This window comes from Hoplias malabaricus, chromosome 18 (genome assembly GCF_029633855.1).
Source record: "Hoplias malabaricus isolate fHopMal1 chromosome 18, fHopMal1.hap1, whole genome shotgun sequence".
NCBI classification, from domain to species: domain Eukaryota; kingdom Metazoa; phylum Chordata; class Actinopteri; order Characiformes; family Erythrinidae; genus Hoplias; species Hoplias malabaricus.
The window spans coordinates 13,724,963-13,747,257 of record NC_089817.1 but is presented as its reverse complement, the minus strand read 5'-3'; the positions used below and the strand labels follow the sequence as shown (position 1 = coordinate 13,747,257).

At 40.9% G+C, this 22,295-nt stretch overlaps 1 protein-coding gene across 1 annotated transcript in view; it reads left to right on the top strand.

Annotated features, from left to right (window-relative positions):
• pknox2 (pbx/knotted 1 homeobox 2) overlaps positions 1-22,295 on the top strand; it is a 100,944-nt gene extending 78,649 nt beyond the window's left edge. Inside the window, exons 5-12 of the mRNA XM_066651252.1 lie at positions 12,093-12,264; positions 15,632-15,811; positions 15,982-16,117; positions 17,588-17,685; positions 19,933-20,052; positions 20,777-20,853; positions 21,066-21,244; positions 22,048-22,295. Coding sequence (XP_066507349.1) covers positions 12,093-12,264; positions 15,632-15,811; positions 15,982-16,117; positions 17,588-17,685; positions 19,933-20,052; positions 20,777-20,853; positions 21,066-21,244; positions 22,048-22,295 — 1,210 coding nt within the window. The remainder of the gene's footprint in view (positions 1-12,092; positions 12,265-15,631; positions 15,812-15,981; positions 16,118-17,587; positions 17,686-19,932; positions 20,053-20,776; positions 20,854-21,065; positions 21,245-22,047) is intronic.

Below are 22,295 nucleotides of genomic sequence, written 5' to 3'. Positions count from 1 at the left end.
CATATAAACACACACACAAATGCACACATAAATTGTCACAATCACAGTGAAGCTGTCAGTCATTAGTGAGAGAAAGGCCCTTCACAGCTTTGTGTTTTGATCTTCGTGACACTATATGAATGCTCTAAATGTCCACAGGGTATATTCACAGTCATCACTCTCTCATCAGAATCTAACACACGGCCATACGCAGCATTAAATGTGGTAAGGAAAGGTGGATATTAATGTAATACATTGCACATGTAGTCGTCTACACAGGTTTAGGTGCTCCACTCCATCCCCTCTGTAGTGTGGTTAATACTGGTGCTTTCTGTATAGAAGTTTATGGTTCCCCATCCAGTCCATGGGCGAGATTTCAAACACTGAATTCATCTACCCCTGTAATATGATTCCAGTTGGAAGGGGCTCTGGATTAGATTGTCTGACACAATCACAGTTCACATAGCAGATTAATTAATTAATTGATTGATTCATTCATTCATTGTCTGTAACTGCGTATTCAGTTCAGGGTTGTGGTGGGTCTGGAGCCTACCCGGAAACACTGGGCGCAAGGCAGGAACACATTCTGGAGGGGACGCCAGTCCTTCACAGGATGACACACACTCACACATTCACACCTATGGTCACTTTTGAGTCACCAATCCACCTACCAACGTGTGTTTTTGGACCGTGGAAGGAAACCGGAGCACCCAGAGGAAACCCACGTGGACACAGAGAGAACAGACCAAACTCCACACAGACAGTCACCCGGAGTGGGACTTGAACTCACAACTTCCAGGTCCCTGGAGCTGTGTGACTATGACACTACCTGCTGCGCCACCAATAACTTGTTTAAGTTTCTGAATAAACTCTGGTGCTGAAACACTTATGCATGTTTTATACAGTGATAGGACACAGGGTAGCATATAAAATGGTCTGATTCTTCTCAGATTTATTTCACTCTGCCCAGTATGAACATGCACACACCATGACACCTTACTGAAAAGGAGTTTTTTCTTATGGCATTTTGAAATGATTTGTTGACCATATTGAGTTTTGTGTACTCTAGAATAAAACACATGCAAGAACAAAGAAATCAGCGCAAGGCACAGACAACACACCCACTCTCCACATTTAGCATGGCTTTCATTGTTGATGTGCTAATATAGACTGGATTGAGAGCTTTGGTAGCTGGGTAATTTGTCTTGGCAGGTTGTTTACTCTAGCGTAAATGCTTGCATTCCTCATTCCTCTAATTGCCAGCATTGTGGGTGTATGGTGTTGCTTAGTTTTTGTACTGTTTGAGGGTTTGTGGCATTGTTTAGACTCATCTCTGACTAACACGGCCTAATTATTATCAGTGGAATAGATGTATGATCAAGTATATATCTTAACGAGTTGAGCTTCTAATAAAAACCTGAGGATCCTGGGATCGGTCTCAGAGCTGGGGGTGGGGCAGCAGGAATGGTGGCATCTTTGTGCTCAAAATAGGAATGTGATAAATGTCCAAGTACTTTTTGTCACAGTGGAGCTTAAAGAGATAATAGCCCTGGTGATTGTGCATGTGTATATGTAGTAAGACAATATGTCAAGTTGTAACATTGAATACACTATGTATGCACTATACAGAATCCCTGTATTTTTAATGAAGGCGGCTGCGTAAAAATACAGCACAGGCGGCTTGTGTAATCTCTGTAGAATGTCAAGTATGAGCTATAACAGTATAAAAGGTGGGGCAGAGCGATCTCTGGACTGATGAAGCACTATATCCAATTGGAGTGGCGTTTGTTAGCCATAATTAATCATCAAACATGAATATCTGACCTTGCTACTTCTTACACAGCTGAGAAAAAAAATGACCGTATATTCCTGAATGCACAATTTGTGTGTGTGTGTCAGTTATACACAAAAAAGATTGCAAACAGTTTGTTCCTTCCATGTACACAGGTCAGAAAAAAACAATAGGATCATTCAGAAAATGGACATATGGCATATTCTGTCTGATTTTCAGAATTTTATCCAAATCGCAGGGCCGAGTTTTGTGTGAAATATTCTTTGCATCATAACATAAGAAGTGAGTTACTTTTAGTGACTCAAATGCTTGCTGTTCTGAGATTTTCTTTAACAATGACAGCAGTTAAATGTGGCGAGTTTGAGGCCCGACATTTGAATAAATGCTGGAGAATAACACTTTCAAGTATTAAATGGTTTTGAAAAGAACGTCATTTATTAACACCGCTATCTCTTCGACACTGAATGTGAGGTTCCTCTTTTGTCTTGATTATGTTGATGGCTTCTTTTAAACCCTGTCTAAAAGGAAGGCAAAAATTAGTGGTCGGTCCTGTGTGCAGTTAGTGTGATTAGACACAAAAAAATACAAATGTGATTTTAATATATTGTGGACACAGCGAGTCATATTTTGCATTGTGTCTTCTCAGACACGTACATCAGGCCTAGGTTTTATTCTCTGCATGGGATTTATCGATATTCACCCCCTTCGGCAGCTCACTCTCTCCCTCTCTCTCGCTCACTCTCTTCTGTTACAGAGTGTATTTGCATTGAGACTGGATTTTAGGACTCAGGGTGCTCATGCTGCTTCTCATTGAACTCCAGTGGATACAGAGATTCATGAGAGAGAGAGAGAGAGAGAGAGAGAGAGAGAGAGAGAGAGAGAGAGAGAGAGAGAGAGAGAATGAGAATGAGAGAGTGTGAGTGAGAGAATGTTATAGGCCCAGCGGCAACAGCAGCAGCAGTAGCAGTCTATATCACACTCATCAGGAGAGCTTTTAATTTGGCGGTGCAAGGGGACATGGTGGAGCAGCACTTCCCAGCTGCAGTAATGCACCATAAAGTCTGTTTACATTCGCTGCCGGGAAGCTTTCACTGTCATTGGGCGCCCAACATCCCAAACACTCATCCCTCGCCGCAGGCTTCAAATCCCTGTCCTGTCACAGTCTCTAACTCAACTGAACCCAGCTCAAACTTCTCACACCTGGCCACAGGCTTCAGATCCCTGCCCTGTGACACTCTCTAATTCAACTAAACTCAAACCACTCACATCACAAGCTTCTAATCCCTGCCCTGTCACAGTCTCAAACTCAACTCAACATTAACCAATCACACCAAGCCACAGGCTTTAAAACCCAAGTTTTAACTCAAGTTTAAATTTACATCACAATATTTTCAGTTTTCATTCACAGTGTACCAGTTAGTAAGAAAGCATATACGTGGGAAGTCAGTCAATCAATAAATCAATCAATAAAAATAGCGGAATTCTTTTGTAATACCACATGGTTATATAATATTCACTCTATATAATATACTATTTTATTGAAGTATTTTTGTAGGGCTGGACAATACTTCAATATCAGTGTATATCGCAATATGAAATGTTTCAATACAAATGATATGATTTTTAAACACATTTTCAGTATTTCAATATGCACTATTTACAGCATCTGTCATTGACTGACGTTCTTTACAGGGCGCTGCTGGCAGTTCAGCACTCAATTTTAAATTTAATTTAAAAATATTAATATTGACAAAGCCAAGAGGATTGTGTTTGATGGTGGTGTCATGTCTCTTGTTTGTTCTTAGAAGTTTTTCAGTGAATTTTATGTTGTTCATATCAATACTGGAAATATATTGTATTGACCAAAATTAAGAACTATATCGTGATATAAGTTTTGACCGTATCGTCCAGCCCTAGTATTATGTATTATTATTACTGCCATTTGTTGTTGCTTATGGTGGGATTTTAATGTTTGCATATACTACTACTAGCAAACTTTTTGTGTTTTAATGTAAAAGGAATGTGACTTCATGAATTGTGATTAGTGCATATTTACATTTTGTAAATGGTGTTGTTGCAGTGCCCTGAAGAAAGCTTTTTTTTCTTAATGTGGTGGTAGCAGAAAGTGGTCATACAGAGAACAGCCAATCTATTAATCTGCATTATTTAGGGCTCAATTTCATGTCTTAGAAAATGTAAAATTCATAAACCTAAAGAGACTGTATTGGGCTAATATTTCCATCCCCATTGTTCACACTCATAGCTGAATAACTGACTTGCTTTAAAGCTGTTACAATGAAATTAATGCCAGTGACTGAATAGTGACTGAATGTCAGTATTAATATGAATAGCTATGAATAAACCAGATAATGAAACTGTTTTAAAGCTGTATCCCAAAATCATCCTCAAAGAACCCACTGACCTTTTTAATATTTTTTGTGGTTCTGCTCACATCACTAACCCACCGCACTGCATTCTTGATCTTATTGCCCTGTGGTTATATCTGTTATATGCTGTTTTCCTCTTCTGTCACTTCTGCAAGGCTGAAGGGAAGTGGACATAATTCAGTTTGTTGAGCATTATTGAGATATACTGGAACACTGGGAAGAAAGAGATGAAACAAACACTGAGCAAGGACAGCACAAGAAAGTACACTGATGCCGAACCAAAGCAGCAAACACTGATATCGTAAAACCAGGTGAAAGAAGAGGCTAGACAACTGAAAGATGGTGGAAATGAGGAAAAGCTGAATAAACCACAGAAACAAAGCAAAATAATTACAGAATTAAGGTGGAAATTTAGAAGCACTCAAGGTGGCACTGCAATAGAGGAAAGGTAAAGCTGAGACAGTGTGAGGAATGACATGGACATTGGTGGAACTGTGACTTCTTGCTGATTATGAACAACCTTTCATAATGTTTAAATATGAATTCATATATTTTGAATATACAAACATTCACATGAATGTGTAAAGCATGTAGTTCATTTTTTTGTGGATTTGATTTTCTAACGTGTACCCAGTGTGACAAATCAGCCTTAACCCAGACTTTAAAGGGGACATCTACGATTGTGGGCAATCACAGTTCTCTCTTGTTGTTTACATTTCAAAGGTCTTTTAAGGTGGAAAAGTGTGTTTGAGGGGAAAATGACTGCTATTTGTACATGGATGTAGTGTAACTTGTCTGTACATTTTTATTCACTGTTTGAATTACCACAGAATCTCATTTGTAACTCGAGTTGTTTAGTTTTGTAGCATCTTCGGTAATGCAGTTAGCCATCTCCCAGATTTTGAAACATTTCCACCTTAAATGGTTTGAAAAAGCAAAAATAAGTCAATATTACCCACCTACGGAGCAGTCATGAGCAATATCCTCATTCTGGTAGATACTTTTCAACGTTTACTGTTGTCTAAAAATAGAGAGAGAGAGAGAGAGAGAGAGAGAGAGAGAGAGAGAGAGAGAGAGAGAGAGAGAAAGCCTAGCATACCGGACCGACACAGTTTGCCTTTTCACTCATTTACAGACACTAGGGCTTGGTAAACTCCCTGGACAGGTTTCCAGCGTGCAGACAGATTGGAGAGCTAGCGAATGGTGAGGAAACATCTTCTGAATTTTATAAAAAAGTGTTCTTTTATTACAATCATGATCTACACCTTTAGATCTGTTCATAATCCTCAGCTTAAATCTAGAGTTAGAAGTTGCAGGCATTTCCTTTTGCCATCCTCCAGTCTACTGTTCTTCTACAACAGTTTACAGCAGTGCTTTTGTAATTCTTACGGCTTAAGCACTGAATGACTGCTCACCAAGCAGTCGAGCTCACCAGTCTGCCCAGTATATATTAGCCCACCACCTTTTTTGTATTTGTATGTATTATGTATTTTTTAACCCTTTATGTCTGTAAACCAACATATGACCTGGCTGGAGAGAGAGAGAGAGAGAGAGAGAGAGAGAGAGAGAGAGAGAGAGAGAGAGAGAGAGAGAGAGAGAGAGGCTTAAGAAGAAATAGAAGAGGTAGAAGAAGTTAAAGGAGGAGAAATGAAAACAGGCTAGAAGTAGAACTGCGCAACTGATTGAAATGCAGCAGCAGGGGTCCCTCATAAACCCTGATGGTGAACACTGTATGTGTGTGTGTGTGTGTGTGTACATGCCCCTAGTGCAAGGTTAGCTCCAGACATGTAGCCTGGAGGGAAAGAGAGAGAGAGAGAGAGAGAGAGAGAGAGAGAGAGAGAGAGAGAGAGAGAGAGAGAGAGAGAGAGAGAGAAAGAGAGAGAGAGAGAGGAGAGAGAGAGAGAGAGAGAGAGAGAGAGAGAGGAAGAGAAAAGAGAGAGAGAGAGTATGTGTATATGTGTGTGTGTGTGTGTGTGTGTGCGCGTGCGTGCGTGTGTGTGTGAGTGGTCTCAGCGTGGGGGCGCCTCAGACTGGGTTTAATAAAGGCAGCAGCCACTGGCTCGCCCTGATTAGGATGGCAAACACACCGGGTAGCACCCCCCCATCGCCCCGCAGCCTGTGGGTGGCCCAGTGCGCTCCCCAATACAACTGTGGCTAGCTCTCGCTCCGGAAAAACACACGCTTCATTTTCACACGCTAAATCATGTTAACCCTTTCAACTCCTCACTACTGACAGCAGGTCCAGGCATTCCTTCAATTACATTTAGAGCTTGCTCTTTTCCAGAGCGACTAACTCTAATTTCTAATCCTGTAACTGATTTGGACGAATGTAATATTAGGGGTCAAATCCAAAGACTTCTGTTTGTGTAAAAAAAAAATCCAGAAACTATGCATTGATACTTCATTTAAACCTGTATACCACTTCAACATAATGATATAGCATTATAATCCTGACCAAGTTGGGAAATGACCCCCAGCCTGGCCACCTCTTTCTTTACATAAACGTTTGTGTCCATCTTTCTGCTGTATGCACCCACAGACATGAGTAAGGCTGCTATGAGGTGAGATAATATATGGTGAGCACCAGAGACCATGTGGTCAGCACCAGATGCTACTGAGTGAGCACATATTACTGGCAAGTCGGCATTCAATATTATAAACACCAGATAATAATAATGATAATAATACTCTCACTTAAGCAGCTCATTTGGTAGCATCTTGTGTCCAACAGCTTTTCTAGTGCTCACCTTGTAGTATCTGGTGATCACCAATTTTTTGTTGTTTGAACAAAAAATATGTAAAAAAATAAAACGTAATACATAAAATAAAAAATACAGAAAATAAATACAGTTAAGGGTTAAGGGTTAGGTTTCTTGCTCATGGGCAGGATGCTGTCTCTCCACTCCCCTCACAGTTTTCCTGCCTGTAAAGGGGATCAAACTTACCAACCTTTGGAGCAAACCTTCTTCTCTAACTCAAGGCCACTGATGCCTAAAGTTGCCCGTTGCCTTGCTCCTACAAAAGCAAACCTCAGACACAAGGCAAAAAAAAAGTGTAGAGTTTCTACTGCAGCCTATTCTTCAAATGTATTTTAAGGCCTGTGATTACGTAAGCCTTATAAGATTTCCCAGTAAATCAACTCATTAAAAATGTAACATTATAAAGCATGGCCACTGTAAATGCCCGAGCTATAGATAAATCCTTCTGGAGTTTTACACAAACAAGACATTTTTGATGAATAAAGTGCTTTTTTTGCAGCTTTGAAGTCCTCAGACTTTGCGAGCCCGTCTCTGAGCCTTTAAGGTGTGGACGCAGGAGAGTTTCTGTGTCTTTTTCTGCATCGGATTTGGAGTGATTCTGCTGACTCCTGCCTCTTTAAATGGCACTTTTTACGGGCATGGTAATGGCCCCCAAGGCGCTTGTGGATCTTCAGCCCCTCTGCACTGCAGATAGGGTCTGTTTCTGGCTCGATCCCAGCACTTCCAACAACTCGCACTTGCACTACAAGGTTATGGCTGCAGCATCTGTTTTTATTTGAACCTGTGCTCCAAAGTCAGCATGGAGTATAATACAGTCAGCTTCTTAAACAAGCTTCTGTAAGACAGTCAACAATGCACTCTCAGGCAATGTGCTCAGTGCTGGGAGAAGACAGCATTTTAATTTCAGCAGTTTGTCATTTACAGTGCACAGCTGAAGTTGGAGGAAACCTTTTCTTCTTATAAAATACAGTTATAAGAACATTAATGAAAATCAGAAGTTTTTTAGTAGACTACTGATATAGGGACATCCTGTCAAATGCAGGAGTGACACAACAAATGACATTGTACGTTAAATGCATTGTGAAAACAACATTAACATACTGTTGTTTATGAAAGTTAGTAATAGATGATACTGCTAAAATAGAAAAACATTGCTTAAATACTGAACTATAACAATGTTATAAATGTTGGCGTCGGAATAATTAATATAATAAGACAAAGCTATTTCATTTGTAAAATGTTATGAAATATTTTAAGTTCTGGATTATAACAATGTTATAAATAACCCATTATTTTGATATGAAAATCTTATTTCAATTAAATGCTTTTTACGTTGACATCTGATGGCATAAATTGTGTTATAACTGTGGTCCAGCATTTTAGTTTCAGTACATTTAATAATTAAGCTTATACATCGTAAGACAACTGTTAATATTTCAAAATTGTGTTAAAATAATGTTATAAATGTCTATTACATATTTCAATAAAATTGCTGTTTAATATTTAATGACATAAATATTCTAGTTTTTAAACATTTTTCAATACTCATTATTTCATTCCATTATGTTTCTTGTTTTAGGTTCATGTTCTTTACACCAGGACCCTTAAAATTCCGTACAAGTCACACTTCTCTTTCTCGTTTCAGCGCTCACTCAGTTTTCCTCCAGCTTTTTGAATGGAAAACACTAAAGTGGGTTACATCATCACCGCTGTCTCAGTGGTCTGACTGACTGAAACCACGCTTTCACCAAAACATTTTCTGAGCGTGAGTGTTTCTAGTAAGAAAAAAACAAAAAATCAGCTGGATCAGGGATTTCCCATTGATTTCAATGAGAATAGAACATTCCTCCTCATGCAAAGTTTAAACCGTTACTGGCCTTAAAGTTTAAGCTAAAACAACCAAACTTAGCAGGATTGCAGACCATAGACCTTAATATAGTGCTTGTGTTTCTCTGAGTGATTGTGTGTATTTAGTTTCATACAGCATATGTTAAATATATAAGAATCATTTGTGGTTCACTGTTTGACATATTCTGCCACAAATAAAGTGGTACACATTCAATACACAGACTCACAAACACAAACTAATTTGCCGTCTTAACAGAGATAGCATTTTTGCTATGATCTTTGAAAAGGTAAAGATCCTTTTTTAAACTTTAAAAGGTTATTCACATTCACACATCTGACATGGTTCATTATGAAATCAGAAGTGGTTCCTCTACACATCCCTCAAAGAACCTTTTGTAGCACCTTTATTTTTAAGTGTTGGATTCAGTATTTTCTACACGGACAATGTTAAACCTGGAAGCAACATGTTTTGCAGGGTCATAGATCCTGTATCTGAATGGTGTACTTCTGTTTTTCTGCATCTTTCTGTGAAGCGTGTCTCTGCTACAGTTTTTACCGCATTAAGATCTGCAGCCGCCACACTCACAGTTTCTGCGAGAACTGCACTCTGTAGTTCATTAAGAAGTTCCAATGTGCGTAGCCTTCAAATAAATATTTGGTCCCAAAACATTTGTTTGGAGAGTGCAGATGTGTGCTGACATCTCAGTAAGGGGATACCAGATGTTGTGTTGTCATTATTCTCAAAGTATCAGTTGTTCCCTTATTGCAGATGCCTGTGTAGAAACATGTCTGTGATACACCTTTCAGACTTGATACACCATGTTCCAAGTCTTATTCAGGATCTGTATTTTGTCCCACTAATTCTGATCTAGGATCAGCTCATAACTGTGTTCATTTAACCGTGTAATTTCATTAGAAATGTCATAAACTGGACTCAGATCTGAACTGTTACTCAGATGTTACAGATGGCTTAGATCTCATAAAAAATCTGACCTCTTTTAACAGGTTCTCAGGTTAATTATCTTTCCATCATTTTGGCACCTTGTCTCAGTGTCTGCACTGATAGATTTGTACTGTGTGTGTGTGTGTGTGTGTGTGTGTGTGTGTTGAGTTTTGATGGCTTAATTTGAATGCTACATATGTAAAAGACAGATTTTTTTGGTATTATGATTTTACTCAGACTCAGAGGGGTTTTTATTTTCCACTTTTCAAAGTTTAGAGAATATGTAACGCTCCCAAACCCACATTCCCTCAATATTTAGGTCAATTTACATATTTTACATAATAGTCTAGTTTTAAAGTTTGCCTTTCTACACTATTATTGTACCTACCATGGCATTTAACACCAAACATCTCTTAGCTATATGCACCGATATCCCTAGGCACCTATATTAATGAGCATTTCTTGAGTCTGTACATACTTTATACTTTTTTCATGGAAAATATATTACCACACAGTCACTGATTAAATAATGGCAACCAGGTTGTAGTGTTTATTTGATGTTAAAAGTTAGTTAAAGTTGGAAGTTCAGACATGAAATGAAATACAAATCGATTTTAAATGCAATTATTTGCATAACTACAATGTAACTACACATACATTGTTTTATCACTATGTAATTAATATGTAATTAGTATGTCATTAACTAAGCATATTGGAATAGAGTATCAGACATAAACTTAGTCTTATCCTCTCAGTTTGGTCACTGCCCATTTGTGTACTAATTCCATAAGGTGTTATAGAGGAATCTATGACAGATTTTTTTTGGTGGCCCCTGTGTAAGATTTGGCCTTCGCTCTCTTATCTGAATGGTAATTATAATATTCAGGGTCATTTTTTCCCCCACTCTTCCAGGTCTGCTGAAACAAGCCTCTGGGGGTTAAATTGATAGCGTCCTCAGGCTGTGGCTCTGTGGGCTGTGTCGGGGTTATGATGCGGAGCTAAGGGGGGGGCGAAAGAAGGGGGAGGGAGATAAGCGAGCTGATGGCCTGCAGGGTGCGCTGTGGTGGAGGAGAGCCATACGAGCCCGGAGGGAGTGCGCTAGTCGTCTGTGTGTTCTGCCGAGAGCCTGCTTAGTATTCGCCTCACATCACATGGAGGGAGCCGCATTAAATTGGGATCAGGCAGATTAGAGTCTAATATAGCGGGCTATTAAAGGCTGCAAATGAGAGCGGTGGGTTACAGCTGGAGCAGAGGCCCCTCACCCAGTCCCACCGCCTCTATAGCCCACAGCACACAGCACAAACACATATACACAGACACACACACACACACACACTTGTACACACATATAGGCACATACACACTTAGTTGCGCAAACGCCGTCAAACACACACGCAGTGGCTTTTACAGTGATTATACGTCTTCATGGTTAACCTCAAGCTTCCGCTCTACAACACCATATTTGTTTGAGAAACAGTGACAGAATGATGTGGTGAAGAGTCTTATTTGTTTCCTCTCAAGCCTTTTACATGTTTCCTCAAACAACCCTAGACTCAGGATCATTCATTACCAAAATCCTCTAACCCACACACTGTTCAGCCATAATATTAAAGCCTCCTCCTACATTTCATTAAAGCGAGTAGCCCGTCCATTGCTCAGCATACTTCATCAGCCCCACACACCGTTCTCCATAATCAGGACCTTCACAGGATCACCACAAAGTGTTGTGTTGGTACGAGTGGCTCAGTTTTTAAAACCCTCTGCGTCACTTCAGGACTGAGAAGAGTCCACCAACCAAACATATCCAGCTGACAGCCCTCCTGGGTCCACTGTTAAATGATGATGGGCAACTGACCTTGACTTTGAAAGGTGGACTGACAATGTGGTGGTCCTGGTCATGGCTAACAAAGTATACAGAGCAACAGGTGGACAACTTTCTGTAATTGTAGAACTACTAAGTGCACCTATAAGGTCAGTGGAGCTGAGAAGGGACAGTGATAGCTTCTTCCCTAAATCCAAAAACACACGTTGGTGGGTGGATTGGCAACTCAAAGGTGTCCTTAAGTGTGAGTGAATGTGTGAGTGTGTGTCGCCCTGTGAAGGACTGGCGCCCCCTCCAGGGTGTATTCCAGGGTGTTGGCTCCAGACCCACCGCGACCCTGAACTGGATAAGCGGTTTCAGATAATGAATGAATGAATGAATATATATATATATATAAAGATTATGTCATATATTTCTAGACATAAGTGTTTTATTCTGTTGCAATAATCTGTTCTGTCAATAATTGATTTGTCTTTATGAACGATCAGTGTTTTTCAGGATAACATCGCTGACAGAGTAATCGTGCAATGTTTCTAATGTCCACTCTGGTCCTGTCCCTCAGGCACCCCCTGTTTCCTCTGCTCGCTCTACTGTTTGAGAAGTGTGAGCAGGCCACACAGGGCTCAGAGTGCATCACCTCGGCCAGTTTCGATGTGGACATTGAGAACTTTGTACACCAGCAGGAGCAGGACCACAAGCCTTTTTTCAGCGAAGACCCCGAACTGGACAACCTGGTCAGTCAGAACACACACCATCACACTCTTGACCTCAAAAATGCTTTATTCAGATGTGTACATCACTTCCGGATGAAAAAAATATATTACACCAACTTATTTTAGCATTTGGAAATGTATTGTAATCAATTGGCCATGATGTACAATGTGGACCTTGGAGTCAAGGATCATTTTTTAAAATCATTAATAAATGACTGTTGCAGTCACACAGCTCCAGGGACCTGGATTGGTGCCTCAAAAGTGTCTGTAGGTGTGAGTGTGTGAGTGAACGTGTGAGTGTATTTTGCCCTGTGAAGGACTGACGCCCCCTCGAGCGTGTGTTCCTACCTTGCGCCCAGTGATTCTGGGTAGGTTCCAGACCCACTGCGACCCTGAACTGGATAAGCGGTTACAGATAATGAATTAATTATTCATTCATTCATTCATTATCTGTAACCGCTTTTCCAGTTCAGGGTCGCGGTGGGTCCAGAGCCTGCCCAGAAGGCAGGCGCAAGGCAGGAATACACCCTGGAGGGGGCGCCAGTCCTTCAAAGGGCGACACACACACACATTCACACCTACAGACATTTTGAATCGCTATTCCACCTATCAACGTGTGTTTTTGGACTGTGGGAGGAAACCGGAGCATGAATTAATTAGTTAATTAATATTTTCTCCCAAATATTTGTGAGTGTGTTGCCCTGTGAGGGACTGGTGCCCGCTCCAGGGTGTATTCCTGCCTGGAGCCCAATGTTAACTGGGGAGGCTCCGGACTCACAGCACCTATTATTATTATTATTAAAATATCTTCTGTATTAAATGATATATAATTTCAATAAATCCCAAAACATAAATGCAAGTAAATGGACTTCTCTATCTAAACCATAGTACATGTGTTCTCAGCTAGAGTGAAGGGCAATGTTTGTTTCCAGATCTTATTGATTTCCTGATTGTATTGATTTTCCAAAACAGCAGCACACTTTATTTAACATAATGAAGTGTTTCTTAAGCTGTGAAACTAGGTATTGGGAAATTACCTCAAATAATACTGGATTGCCATGAGGAGAAGTGTGAAAAGGGTTAAACCAACAAATTCACAAACAGAATATCATTACTTATTTGGCACTAGTCCTTCACAGGGCGACACACACTCACACCTACGGTGTGAGTCGCCAATCCACCTACCAACCTGTGTTTTTGGACTGTGGGAGGAAACTGGAGCACATGGAGGAAACCCACGCAGACACAGGGAGAACACACCAACTCCTCACAGACAGTCACCCGGAGCGGACTTGAACACACAACCTCCAGGTCCTTGGAGCTGTGTGACTGCGACACTACCTGCTGCATTAAATAGCTTTTTAAAACCCCTTTTTCTCAGGTTCTAATCTGTTACAAGTGTCGCGGTCACAACTGCTTATAAAATAGTACTGATACCAATAAAATGAGTTGCTGGAGCACATGAGTTCACGGTCACCATGTGTATACAACTTCCTACCATTGGGCTGTGGAGCTGTGGAACTGTTTTTACTGGAGTGATGGAACTTCATCCAATCGATACCTATGGGATGTTCTGGAGTAGTGTTTATGATCCCGAACTAATTGTCCAACACAATTACTTTCCTTAACTAATGGCAGGATGCCATCAAATCCTCACAGATGTCTAGTGTAACACCTTCCCTGGAGATTCAAAGCTGTGACTTCTGCAAAGAAGAAATGCTAGACAAGCTGGTGTCCAAAAGCTTGGATGCCCCATGAAAAATCTGTCACAACTCTAGCACCCTCTGCTGGTAGAGGCACTCATGTTACTGAGGAGTGGACATTTATGAGGGACTTTAAACCCCTTAAAATACACACAATTGGCCCCAACTACACAAATAAACATGGCATGTGTAGTAGATGCTGAATCATTTATGTTAGCTCAAGAATAAGGTGTGAGATTAAAAACGATTAATAATAATCAAGAAATAAGTAGCCTTTGGTTCACAGGGTTATGTCGAATAATTGTCACGTTCTTTTATAGCCCTTTATAGCCCTTGTTCTCTTTGTCTCAGCCTCTCTCTCTCTTCCTCTGTCTCTCATTCTCTCTGTCTGTCCGTCTCCTTCTCTCCTGACAGCTAGCAGTAATTAGAAATTAGGCGAATGAGGAAGTGGGGGTAAAGGTCAGTGTTCATCATTACCAGGTCTCTCGCCCGACTACCATGGCTCAGTCAATTAACTCTGCATCTGTGTGCTTTATGAGGGGCCGGTGGCTCAGGAACAGCACCCCACCACCACCACCACCTCCACCACCACAGTGGCGGTGACAGCACCGTGCCGCAGCGGCGCCGGGGCGAGGGATGGCACGGTGCCCCGACCAAACGAGCCGCAATAATTGGCAGATTTATCTCCTCCTTGGCAAAGCACTTTTTCGCCCATTCGCTCGTCCTTGAGTGCTGACTTTGAAAGCACGTGATCTGTGGAAATGAGGGAGTTAGCCACGCAAGTTTAGTCACGTCCAGGAGAGAAAGAGCTGCCATGGTCTCAACAGATGAGATGTTGTTTTTTTTTTCATATCATGCACAGAGGCAAAATTACATGTAAGAGCTGGGTGTCTGATTTCATACACAAAATCAGGTCTACCTCTGTGTGGTGCTCTTTTACATGAACGCAGGTAAAATTACTCCCAGCTCATCGGCATTGATGGTTCTCAGCTGCCTCACACAGGCTCTTCATATTGTGTCTCTAGTTAAACAGTGTTTTTTATACAGTGCCAGTCAAAGGTTTGGACACTTCTTCTCATCAGTCATTGGTGGAATAGGGTTATTCAGTGTATAGAACTGTGTACCAGCCCCTACCTCTGCACAACCCAAGTGTTGGTCTCAAACACATTAAGAAGGTGAGCAGTTCTACAAATTAACTCTTGACCAGGCCACAGCTGTTCCCTGAAAACCATTCCAGGTGACGACCTCATGAAGCTGATTGAGAGAACGGCAGGAGTGTGCAAAGCTGCCATCAAAGCAAAAGGTGGCTACTTTGACGAATCTAAAATATAAAACATATTCAGGTTTCAACACTTTTTGTTTACAACATCAATCCTTCATAGTTTTAATGTCTTCCACATTCATTTACAATGAAGAAAATAATAAAAAACTAAGAAACACCATGGAATGAGAAGATTTCCAAACTTTTGACTTGTTCTGTACATTCCCGATATGTGGAAAATGTCCCAAAACAAAGGAAACCCTCCCTGAGGGTGTGTGTGTCCAAACATTTGATGGATACTGTATGCACACACATTCACACTGAACAGATGGGTAATGAATGTAAATACTCAATAGATGTTCCTAATCCAGTGATCTTTCAATGGATGTGTATGTGTGTTTGCGTGTGTATGTGTGTGTGTCAGATGGTGAAGGCGATTCAGGTGTTGAGGATCCATCTGCTGGAGCTGGAGAAGGTGAATGAACTCTGTAAAGACTTCTGTAACCGCTACATTACCTGCCTCAAGACCAAGATGCACAGTGACAATCTGCTACGCAACGACCTGGGGGGGCCATATTCACCATCACAGACAAACCTACAGCAGGTAACACACACACACACGCACACACACACACACACACACACACACACACACACCAACAAATGTACGTCCCCAGATATCTTGAATAAATACAGTGTATACATTCTTCTCATCCTCTCTTCTCTTCTCTTCTCTTCTCTTCTCTTCTCTTCTCTTGACTCTTCTCTGTGTAGGAACTGCTGCAGAACTCCTCTCCCTCTCTCTCCTCTGTGTCCAGCTCGGTTAACCCCTCAGGCATTGTGGTACCCGCAGGCTCTCTGCCTCAGAGCAACGTCACCATGACCACCATCAACTCACAGGTTGTCTCAGGTAATTATGAAACCAGGGAACATTACTTTTTCTTCAGTGTTCCTCTTTCACACTGTGACCCATACACCGAGTGACTTGGATGTATTCTGTACTAAAAACCTCTCCTAAACATTTCTCCCCCCATGTGAAGGACCCCCCCCCCCCATGTATATGGAGCCTACAAAGCAATACGATGCTTCATTTCATCAAGAGTTGCACTGTAAATGTAAAAAAAACTCACTATAAACCTCTTTTACAGAAAGGTTGGGAAATTTTGTAAAATGTGAAACAAAAACAACAACAAAAAGTATCTTTTTTTAAAATTCTCTTCTCAAACAGTTTAACTGAGAAAAGTTCAAGGAAAATGTTTGATAAATATTCTTACATATAAATAAATTTTTCTCAGCACATTCCAAAAAGTTGGGACAGGAGCAAAATAAGAGTAAACATTTTATAGAAAATAAATGTCATACTCTTTTGATAAACAAGTGAATATTATTGATAGGTGCAAAAGCCAACATCTCCTATGGTATGAGGTTGCATTAGTGACTTTGGCATGGGTTCAGTTGAGGTGAAGACCATCATTGGGTGTTTATAGAACCATATGCTGTCATCAATATGACATATTTTCTGGAAAGTCCATGGTTATTTCAGCAAGAAAATGCCAGGCCTCATTCTGTGCTACAGCACCATGGCTTTGTAGTAACAGGGTGTGTGTGCTGGACTGACCTGCCTGCTGTCCAGATCTGTGCCCTATGGTGCATCACGAAGAGGAGGATCAGGCAATGACAACAGACTGTTGAGAAGCTGTATCAACCCAGAATGGCCAAACATTTCATTTGCATAAATGTAACAGTTAATATCCTGAGTTCTCAAATGATCTAAAAATGAAAGGTGATGTAACACACCAGTAAACATGACACTGTCCCAAGTACAGTCAAATTCTTCAGTGAAAACTTTGGGAAAATAAGATTTTTCAAAACTTTTGTCAAATAAGATTTTTCAAAATCACAGATTTTTTTGTTTTTATTGCATTCTACACAACAGCCTGAAATTAGGTTCCAAATTTTCATAGAAGTTAATGAATAACTCGTAGTAATAATGAATTAAGTGTAGTTGAGTCCAGTTCGTCTTGGTAAAGTATGCAAGGAATTCCAAGAAACTTTTTAGGTGCAAATAAAAATAGTTTTAAGGGCATATCTTATTCCTACGCATAACATTTGCCTTCATTTTACATTAACATTTTAATCTTGTTTTCCCTTAAAAATAAACAGGCTGCTCTTTTTATTCTGAAAGCAGCCCTGTCTCCTCAGTGGCTTGATAGACTTTCTTTTATTTGTTTGATATGTGGGTAAGACATTAGCATGGTGAGTTCTGCTTCTTTGAGATAGTACTGTTTACCAATCTGCCCTCTTTATCATCATGTGTGGATATGTGTGTGTGTGTGTGCGTGTGCGCGTGTGCGTGTGTGTGTGCAACTGGTTCCCGCAGGTGGGACCCTGTATCAGCCGGTTGCTATGGTGACCTCTCAGGGGCAGGTGTTAACCCAGACTCTACCGCAGGGGACTATCCAGATTCAGAACACACAGGTGAGGGACCACACACACACACACACACACACACACACACACACACACACACACACACGTACATCTCGTGCTACTGAAGTAGAACAGATTTTAAATAATTTGAAGTGTGGAAATTTCCCAAAATCCTGTACAGTTCGTTCTGCAGCCAGAGAGCACCAGCGTTTTAGAACTGCACCAAAAGCAGAACCCCAAAAGTCAGAGAAGTGAGTTTGATTAGAATGTTCTCCACAGGAATCAGAAACTACTATAAAACATTTTAAAACTCCACATTTTTTAATGTTTTTGTTTACTTTACAAAAAACTGAGCTGATGTGTAGTGCACAAATAGAACTGGGTTTATTTATTTATGTATTTTTTTGTTTGTGTTTTTTGTATTTATTTATTTAGTTAGTCATGTTTAATATTGATTTGTTTACTTCTGCTTGGCTCCAGCAAAAAGAACTGAAGTGTGGGGTGGAATTCACTAAATAATACTACATTTTATTTTGGAGGATTCAAATACAGTAAATAAGTAATAAATACTACCAGTCATATCAATACCTTTAGCATAACAGAAGTTTAAATATCACGGTTGACAAATCTCCTAAAAGGGGCAGGGTGTTTGTAGGCGGAGCTTGGTTAGATGAGGAGTAGATATGAACTGTTCATTCTTATCGTCAGCTGACTCTGGAACTTCCTTGCCATTGGTTCCAGTGTAGCTGGCTGTGTGTGTTGCGGGTGTTTATACAGAGCCGTAGCAGGCAGGTGAGGCAGGTTTTGACAGACAGCTGGGGCTGGGGTGGGTTATCCTGGGTCCAGGCCCACACTCTGCTCTACACGCAGGCTGGGAATAGAGCTGAGCCCATAACTACATCCCTGACAAGCTCCCAGTAATGATACCCCTGCATGGAGCCTCCAATTAATTCACCCTGCTTCCTGGAACACACACTTATACACTCCCAGGGCTGAGGTATGTGTGTATATGTGTGTGTGCGTGTTTAGAGGTGGCACATAGGGGGATAGAGCATCACCATATGATACTTGGCTGCAGATATTATGTGGAGATTTTTTTTATTTTCAATTTTTTATCTCTAAGCTTGATTATTATTTATTTATTTCTGAAGTCAGTGGGGATGTTTTTTGCTTTTCATGACTTTTTTTTTTTCATTTGAGGCGTCAACGACGGCATGAAATTAATTATCCTCATTTTCCAAAGTGGAAATGTTTTTTAATTTATTTTTTATTCATTTATTTATCAGCGCATGAGGCCACGCTGGATTATGCATCTGAAGCCCCTCTGAAATGTTAATGTTCGGCAATCTCCAAATGACTGAAGACTGGGGCAAAAATTGCATAATAAAATTTCACTCATTTGAATACTTTGGCCTTTGTAGTTACATGGCAGGGTGGAAAACCTTTAAAACACAACATTAGTACATACACATGCATACATATATACACACACTTTCTACTCTTTCCAGGGTGTGTGAATGTGTGTTTGTGGTCCCTGTGGAGCTCGGTCTCCGTCTCTAGATGGGGGTCTTGTTGCAGTGGAGCTGGAGTAAGTTTGATTAAAAGGAGAGCAGATTTGCCGTGGCGCTCTTTGTGATGAAAGGCCTCTATAAACGCTCCCTCCCCGGCTTTAATTTTAGGTATCATTACTCCGATTGCGTTGCTATGGTGACTGAGGGCATTTCTGGCCCTGCCAAAGGAACTGCAAGTGGCGACTCTTTGTTTCCGTGGCAACAACTATCCCTCCCTCTCTTTCTCTTTCTCGCTCCCTCTCTCCCTTCCTCCTTCCCTCTCTTTTTCTCTCCATCTCTCCTCCCCTTTCCCTTCTTTCTTTACTCATTGTTTCACCATATTTTCCCTCCCACTGTTATTTTCCCAACTCTCTCTCTTCTTGTCTCTTTCCCAGACTTTTTCCAAACTCGCTACCCCTATTTTATTAATTGTTTTCATGTCCTTTTTTAATTCCTTTCTCTCTTTATCTCTCATTCCCCTTCCTTTTTCATTCTTTCTCCACTTCATTTTTTTACTCTCTCACTGTCTCCTTCTCTATCATTGTCTTTATCTATCTATTTATCTGCATATCTGTCTTTTTCACTGTACACCTCCCTTCTTTCCTGTTCTCTTCTCCCCTCTATTCACCACGTTTTCCAGTCTCATACTACCACTATTTCTGCTCTCACTTTATTGACTCTTTCTTCTCTCTCTCTCTCTCTCTCTCTCTCTCTGACTCTTTGTCTCTCTCATCTGTGAATTAAGGTGAACCTGGATCTCTCCTCCCTCTTGGACAGTGATGATAAGAAGTCGAAGAACAAGCGAGGCGTTCTCCCCAAACATGCCACAAATATCATGCGCTCCTGGCTCTTCCAGCACCTCATGGTGAGAAGGGATGAAGAACATACTCAATTCACACTTCTTTCTTGATAATTCATCAGTGAAATTATTATTTATAAAACAAACAGACAAAAAGAAAACATTTCCTCTCAGTCAGAGCTATTCATAGGTGGCTCGTCCCCACTTTGTAGCAATAACAGCGTGCACTTTTTCTTGTGAAGAATTGATGACATTCATCCATGAGAGCATTAGAGAGGTCTGGTACTGATGTTGGATGATGAGTTCAGGGTCATAAAAACCACACCAAGTCATCCCAGTGGTATTGAATGATGCTCCTTCACCCCATAAAACACAATTTCACTGCTCACCAGCCCAGTGCTGGGGGGAGGGGTTTATACCTCTCTAGCAGATGTCTGTCATCGGACATAGTGACCTTAAGCCAATGTGCAGCTGCTCAACAGCGTCCCATTCATTTTGTGGCTGAAGTGGTGACTCCACACATTTTAAACATTTAATGTGTGTGTGTGTGTGTGTGTGTACTATTTGATTTGGAAGTTGAACTGAAGTGTGTCAGACTGGTTTCAAAGGAGGTGTTAGATGAGTAGCTGTCCATAAACTTTTGGACATATATGCTTACCCTATAACTATGATGTCATAGCAAACGCTTGCTAATTACCTTATGTTAGATGGCTAATATAAATAAACATGTATAACGTATTTATAAATGTTTATAACATATGTACATGTTCCCCTTTCGTTTTGCTCTCAGCACCCTTACCCGACAGAAGACGAGAAAAGACAGATCGCTGCGCAAACGAACCTCACCTTACTGCAAGTTAACAACTGGTAAGACTGCAAGGATAAAGAACTAAGCTACTTCAACAACACTTGATATGCTTTGTACAGAGTTGTAGGGGTGTGGAGTGTTCCACAGCAAAAATATAGCAAAGTGGCGCCATCTAGCGCTCAAAACCACAAAGTGCTTTACAACACAACGATCAGAAATTGACTGCAACTTTGCCCCGTTCTCATCTGGTTCTTTTTATGTCATTTGAAAGGTTTATTAATGCCCGCCGGCGTATTCTGCAGCCCATGCTGGACGCAAGTAACCCTGACCCCGCTCCTAAAGCCAAGAAGATGAAGTCTCAGCACAGACCCACGCAGCGCTTCTGGCCCGACTCCATCGTGGCTGGAGTTCTGCAGACACACGGCCCTCACTCTGCCAACAACTCAGACAGTCAGTCTCTCTCTCTGCACCTACTTACCTTAATTAAAGCCCAAACCCTGACCAGAGACAAGCAGGTTTTTCTAAAGATCAGAGGCTCAGTCTGAGAAAATCAAGCATGTAGTAAAACATAAAACAGGTTGAGACCCCACTGGACTCTTTTGTTCCCCATTGCATCTCAGTTCATGTGCACATACATCGCTGCTGTAAAAAAAGCCATTTATCTCCTGCTGTCCCACCCAGCTCATTCATTTTAAATTGAAGCTGATTGAGCAAGTGGAGAGTATTATCAGAGATATATACTAATATTGTACTGACTACCTTAAGAGATCAATGGCTTTTGGTCATTCCAAATTTGAATTCTAATTTTTGTGTAGTTGCCCTTGTTCTATAATCTTACTGTAACTTACTGTGTGTATATATGTCTGTGTCTGGGTGTTCTGTAAGTAATATACAGTACTGTGCAAATGGTTAAAGAAACACCACTAGGTAGTATTTTTATCTTAATACTACAGCTTCAGAATCATTGTCATACTTCACTGATGTGTAACTGGGAAAATAGTGCCTCTGTCATTGCTATTCTGCACTATGTAACTTTTGGAGAAGGGTTTTTTTTACATATGATACATCTCCTAGAGTATAAACTACCCTCCTCCAGTTGTTACACACTGCAGTTTCTGTAGTGCTGAGCCTGGAAAACAACGACAGAGGCACTTTTACAGTTGTAATTTTAAGGAACAATATTACGTAGTGTTCCTTTAATAAACAAGTGTGCTTCAGCAGTACTTTTTACACTTTGTGTTTGTCTTTTTCAGGCTCTTTGGGTTTGGACGGCCTCCAGCCTCTCTCCTCTGACTCGGCCACTCTGGCCATGCAGCAGGCCATGCTGGCTGGGGCTGACGACTCCATGGACGGCACGGAGGAGGATGAGGAGGAAGAGGACGAGGAGGAAGAAGGGATGGAGGAGGAGGAGGAGGAAGAAGAGGAGGATGAAAGCGAGGGAGTGAGGCAGCTATCTGGAAGGAGAGATATGCGCCTCGATCACAGCGAGGCACTGGAGTAA